At 33.9% G+C, this 6670-nt stretch overlaps 1 protein-coding gene across 2 annotated transcripts; it reads left to right on the forward strand.

The window, feature by feature from the left end:
- The first annotated feature begins 433 nt into the window (after nucleotides 1–433).
- Nucleotides 434–4462, forward strand: LOC115951212 (F-box protein At3g07870-like). Of its 2 annotated transcripts, XM_031068400.1 has the most exons (2): nucleotides 434–861; nucleotides 4399–4462. In XM_031068400.1, exons 1-2 carry the CDS (start codon nucleotides 446–448, stop codon nucleotides 4451–4453), a joined length of 471 nt encoding a protein of 156 aa, XP_030924260.1. In that variant the 5' UTR covers nucleotides 434–445; the 3' UTR covers nucleotides 4454–4462. The 2 variants fall into 2 exon arrangements, with proteins under 2 accessions (XP_030924260.1, XP_030924259.1); XM_031068399.1 differs by lacking the exon at nucleotides 4399–4462 and having other exon boundaries at nucleotides 434–1665.
- Nucleotides 4463–6670: the final 2208 nt, after the last annotated feature.

Below are 6670 nucleotides of genomic sequence, written 5' to 3' on the forward strand. Positions count from 1 at the left end.
TGCCTCCTTAAACTAAAATCCTGACTTCATCACTGAGGGGAGGGAGAAGGAGTAAAGTAGAATAAGCTAAATAGATTAATTTTGAGTCAATTCTACTATACTCCTCTCAATCCAAATAGAATTAGGTATTTCGCGATTCACCCGATACCTAAGCTTGCTTAGTGAAGTTATATAGGTATTTGTTGTTTACCCCGTAGGGATGGTAATACTCACTGGATTCTAATCTGCTTATCCACGTAACTATATTCTTTGCTTAAAGTAAAAGCAACGTGCTACGCTAGTAGTGGCAAAGATCTACCAATAGAGACCAGCCAAAGTGCATCCAGGTAGCTGGAAATGAAAGCAACCAAAAGATAAATTCATGCACGATAGCTTTTGTCTTTGTTTATTTCTTGTCGTAATCACCTATTATTCTCTAAACTCTAGTCTCTCAGTCTCAGCGGCAATGTCAGACAACAACGAGTTAATTCAATGGGAATTGTTACCTTCTGAGATTGTTACCAATATTTTGGTTCGCTTACCTATCAAATCCATAATTATCTGTACGTGTGTCTCAAAAGCCTGGAAGTCTCTAATTCAAAACCCCACTTTCATTTCCACCCATCTCCGCTACTCCCACAACAAAAACCTGCTCTTCTTCAACCTCTGCTTAGAGAATCAGAAAGAATTCTACGCATTGCATAACGAAGATGATGAACCTGATTTCACTCAACACACCAGCTTTGATTACCCTTTCCTTGTTCCAGACCCTGATGCAATATTCCGTGTGGTGGGTACTTGTAATGGCCTGCTCCTCTGCCTCTCCAACAATTTAACCGAGGGAACCAGCAGATTATGCCTGTGGAACCCTTCTGTTAGAAAGTTAGTTAATCTTCCTTTAACCAATTTCAGTTCTGACGCGTGTATTGGGTTTGGATTTGATCGAAAAACTAATGATTATAAAGTGGTGAGAGTAGTTAAGTTAATGGATAGACTTGATCTTCGAATTTACAGTATTTACTCACTCTTCACTGGTGAGTGGAGAATGCTTAGGGTTGGTTTGGCTCCCATATGCGCTTTACGTCATCATGAGCCACATGCATTTATCAATGGGGCTCTGCATTGGGTTGCTTCTAGGGTTACTGATAACAAATCTCTTTATTTTATTCTGGTCTTTGATTTGGGTGGCGAGGTCTTCCGTGAGATACTGCCACCAGAACCTATAGGTCACACGGGAATGATGTCTGCTTTTGTTTCCGTATATAAGAATTCCATTGCCTTGATTCAAAAGGATAATAATGGTTTCCTCCATATTTGGGTGATGAAAGAGTATGGTATTTTGTCCTCATGGACTAAAGTTTTAAGTTTAACCATTTCCAATCAAAGTTATATCTTCGATTCAGAGGACATACCAAGGGTAATAGGTTTTCGCAGGAATGGCGAGGTTGTATTAAAATTGGATGGAGGAAAACTCGTCTCGCAGGATCCTGAAAGTGAAGAGATTAAAGATCTTAGAATTATTGGAAATAAGAATACGTTTGTTGATCCTTATGTGGAGAGTCTAGTTTTGCTCGACAAAGCCGCCAATAGGGTAGTTACATACTGAAGAAATTAAATACGTAATATGCATTTCCTACCTTTTATTTATTTTATGGATTTTCATTTTGTTCTATACATGTACTTAGCACTGATCATATCATACATTAGTTATGAATATATACAATTCGATGTTGCACTATTCTATCGATTATTCTTATTGCTGATGGATTACCTTAATTAAGTGGCTTTATCTTTAGGATAAATAGCTTAAGATAGTTGAGTACATATCATTTATACTTAAATTCATTGTCCACATTTCAAATTTTCTTTAAATTAATCATTTATTACTTACATAAAATAAGTGGTCAATGTTGGCCATCAAACTTGAGCAAGCTTGTTTATTAAAAGAAATTAAGTTCATGTTTCCTACCACTTTTGATCTACCATGTATACGTAGAAGTGTTCAACTTTTTCTTTGCTGGCAATTTTATGGTGATAGTTGATTGTTTAAGTTCATGCTTTCACGCTTATACTAAATGTTTTCGTTGTATTATTCATCTAGTAAGTTTCTCATTCTATCAACTTTGATATGTTTATGCTAAAATTCTTCTTGTACATTTTTATAAAGCAAATGTTAATTGAAAAAGCAACTCACTAGTAAGTATTGCTTGCTTTGGGTGATCAAGATTGAAATGACCTGTTTATACTCCTCTTCTGGAACCATTTTGTTATCTTTCCTTTGCATGATTTGTGTAAAATTTTTTACTCCCAATAAAGTAATTATGCTTAGATGTACTGTTTTGTTAACTCGATTTCATTTCTTTTCCCTCTCTTAATCTCTTGTGAGTTGAGAATGAGTTAGTATATTTTATTTCACAATTGTATGAAGTAGAAGCAAAAGACCAACATCGGTAGGAAAAATAAAGAGGAACATTAGGAAAATCAAAGACAGCAACTTATAATTACTATACTTGAGGGCGGCAATAGTTGTAGCCTATAGGCATGGGAAGTATTTCCTTATAGACATTAGACATCCTTCTCATCCCATACCAATGAGTTACAGGTGGAACTCAATTTAAAATCCTAACACAACTCCCCCCCAAAAAAAAAAAAAAAATCTATATAAAAACAAAAACAAAGACAATCAAGAAACTATGCTAACAACTTTTTCAATAATATATAATGTTGAAAATTAGTTCATCTTATAAGGTGCTAATTAATGTTCTTACTTCTTAGTCCTTCCTTCAGATGAAAGTTATTAATGTTACAGTGTTTTTCTTTCAATTCTCCGATTCTTTTTCCTCAGGGTCTTCTTTCTCTTTTATACTATCCTCCTTTCATCTCCACCCTCCACATGTAGACCAAGTTGCTGGTTTTGATCTTTTTCCTAAAGTCTCTAGAGTAGCTGTAAGGCTGAAAATTACTATTCAAGTATCACTTCTACATTAATGTGGCCAGAGAGTTAGCTGCAAAGCATTCAATGCTTTCTCTTAGAGATTTCATAGTTTCCCTTTGTCCTGTGCTTTCTTGATGTGTATCAGTGGCGGCTCTAGGAATTTTTTTCAGGGTGTTCCTCAACAAGTATAAATTACACAATTTAATAAAAAGAAAAATTTGTATATTGACAACAACAACAATAAAAAAAAATGCAAATACATAAAGTTTACAATGGCCTTTTATGTGGTTTTCTTATCAAATATTTGTCCATAATTTTAGCAAAAGAATAAACAATAAACTATAAGTTCATTTGAAATATTAATAAAATTATTAATTATTATTATTTCATTAATTTGTTTGTCTTTTATAAACTATAATTTGTTATATTATTGTTTCATTAATTATAAAATTATTAATTGTTGTTTAGCCTAACATAATTTAATTTCTTTGTCTTTTATAATGTATTGGTTAATTAAATTATTAATTATTATTTATTAGTTGCTTCCCCCAATTAAAATTTTATTGTTTATTTTTTTACTCACCAATATTATCTAATTATAATCTGTTACTTAAAATTTATTGTGAAATATTGCGAAAATATTGTTATAACATTTATCAATTGTGATTTTTTATTCTTTTTATTATTTTTCCTTTCTTTCCTTGCATCCTTTCATTTCTTTTTCTTTTTTTCCTCTTGTTTTTTCTCCTCCACACACGTATCCTCATCCCCATCCCCACTCCTCTCATCTTGTTTTTATTTTTCTAGAACTCTTCCTCCACACAATGTGTCTTCTCAGCTTTTATTTTTCTTTCTTCATCTCTAGCAGACTAGCTCTCTCTTTCTTATTCTCTTTCTCTCATACTCTCATCTTGTCACACACACATTACCGGCGGAGAATAGAGCAAGAATTTAAAGCTATGATGTTGGAGATGGTAGTGACAAAATTTAAAGCTTACTTCGCCCAAGAGAAGTGTGAATAGGAAACGCTACAGTGTTCTTTACTTGTAGAGAAGCATAGTAGCAATTTTAAAGAAAAAAATGGAGATGGAGAAGCTGTTGGAATGGGTTTTTGGGGTGTTTTCTCTCTAAAATTGGCTTTAAAGAATCCATTGGAGATGCTCTTAGGTTAGGTTGTAATCGCTTATATTGGGTTTTGGTTTATTATTATTTTTTTTTGGGAATCTGTGGGTTTGCTACCATTTTGGGTTTGCTTTACCTTGTTTTTTTTTTCTTTAGATTGGGTTTGTAATCTGTTGTTTAGGATTGATGTTAATTAGGTTTTTTTTCCTTGGTGGGCTTGCTCTATTACAAATTTTTTTTTCTTTCAAATTTTAGTTCAAAATTTTTTTTTGGGCTTTTTTTTTTTTTTTTGCCTGAAAGTAGAACAAATAATTTTTTTATTAATTCAAGGGTGTTCCTAAACAAATAATTTTTTTTTCCAGGTCAACACCCTGGACTGAACATGACACCGCCACTGATGGGTATCCTTATCAATAGAATCTCCCAGAATGTTGACAGGCCACACCTTCTAACCTTTGCTTTGCTTAGCTGAGGAGACATTCCCCCTCGGACCACCTTCTTGAACCCTTATGACCAGACCCCTTTCTTCATTTATTAATGTGGACTTCCATGATAGCGTTTATTCATCTTCAGACTACTTGGTGTCCTTGGATAGAGCCCATGGCTCAATACATATATTTACTACTAGGCCTATCACTCCTACAATGATAATAAAGAATGAAAAAGGTTTTTAATAACCATTTTTTAATTATTTAGTCTATCAATGATAAATTCTTGGATATATTTCAAAGATGTTATATATGGAAGTTGGAGATTTCTTTCCTTGATACATATAACATAGAGGAGGTAATAAATTATAAATCATATAACTTTCTCTTTAAGAAAAAAAAAGAAAAAAAGAAATCCATTAATTTACTTTAATGATAATCATAGGGCCACATAAGAGTGCCTATAATCCTAACTCTATAAATAGCGCAGGTACCATTAGTTTATTAATTGTAACTTAATAATAGTCTTTCAATCCAAAAGAGAATGGAGAAGAAAATAATGAGTTGTTTGGTACTGCTCTTTGGGTTGATGATTATTATGGTCCTAAATGCAAGTGCAAATGCTGCAGATGGCATTACATGCGAGGAGGCTTTAACACAATTGATAACTTGCCAACAATACTTCCTTGGTAATGGCCCAACCAAACCCTACATGCTGTAAAGGTGCAGAAAATGTACCGCAACAGGCAAACACCACTACAATACGCAGTTCTTTGTGTGCATGTTTCGAAACTGCTCCAAATATATTTCAATTTATACCGGAAATACTAAAACAGTTTCCCCAACTTTGCAAAATCGAAGTTCTTATTCCTCTTGACCCCACTATGGATTGCAACACGTAACTCTCTCTCTCTCTCTCTGGAAAAAGGGTCATAACTCATAATACATATGTAAAAAAAAATTGTAATGAATCTTCTCATGTCTTGATTAATATGTTTGTGTTTAATGATGTGCAGTGTCCCATGATGCTCTATGGAGTGGAGATGTTAGTGAAACAAACAATGGGGAAACAAACCTTCTCCCCCCTCCTCACGTGTGTGTGTGTTAAAAATACGTAGTATTTTTAAAAGAAAAAATAGTGGGTTAATCCTACATTGGAAAATAAGTGTGAGTAAAAGAGGTTTAAAGCCTATGCTGTGTATCCAAGAGTATTTCTCTCTGCTTTTTAAAATTTGACTTAATATCCACATTAATATTGCTGGGGCACAGTAGAAATTTGAACACACCAAGATTTTTTTTTTTAAAATTTTTGAACACAAACCCAATCTCATTCATTCATAAACAAACTGCCTACGTACAAAGCTTCTTGAGCAGGTGGGGGGGGGGGGGGGTGCTCCTCCAACCACACTAGCTCTTCCACTATTTGTCTAGCATATTTTGCTAGAGAATGTGCTGCAGAATTAGCACTTCTCTTAACACAGCTAACAGATAGAGTTCTAAATCCCATTGCCATACATTGGATATCCCCATAAATGTGCCCCAAACTAGAATAAGTAGCTTGTGGAGACCGCAAAGACTACATGACTGTCACATTATCTCCTTCCAAGACCAGGTCCTGAAATTAGTGGCGGTACCATGTTTAGTCTAGGGTGTTCCCAGGAACACCCTAACCTGAAAAAAAAATTTTATATATAATAATTAATTTTTTTTATTTGTTTACCCTTAAAAAAATTAGGATCACCTCAACCAAAATTTGGAACACCTTCAAATAAAAAAAAAAATTATTTGTTCTACTTTCAAACAAAAAAAAAAAAAAAGCCCAAAAAAAAATTGTAACAGAGCAAGCCCACCAAGGAAAAAAGCCCAACATCAATTCTAAACAACAGATTACAAACCCAATCTAAAGAAAAAAAAGGTAAAGCAAACCCAACATGGTAACAAACCCACAGATTCTCAAAAAAAAAAAAAAAAAAACCCAAAACCCAATATAAGCGATTACAACCTAACCTAAGAGCATCTCTAATGGCTTCTTTAAAGCTAATTTTAGAGAGAAAACACTCCAAAACCCCACTCCAACAGCTTCTCCATCTCCATTTTTTTCTTTAGAATTGCTACAGTGCTTCTCTACAAGTAGAGAACACTGTAGCGTTTCATGTTCACACTTCTCTTGGGCGAAGCAAGCTTTAAATTTTGCCACTGCCATCTC

Source organism: Quercus lobata, chromosome 7 (assembly GCF_001633185.2).
Source record: "Quercus lobata isolate SW786 chromosome 7, ValleyOak3.0 Primary Assembly, whole genome shotgun sequence".
Classification (NCBI taxonomy): Eukaryota; Viridiplantae; Streptophyta; class Magnoliopsida; order Fagales; family Fagaceae; genus Quercus; species Quercus lobata.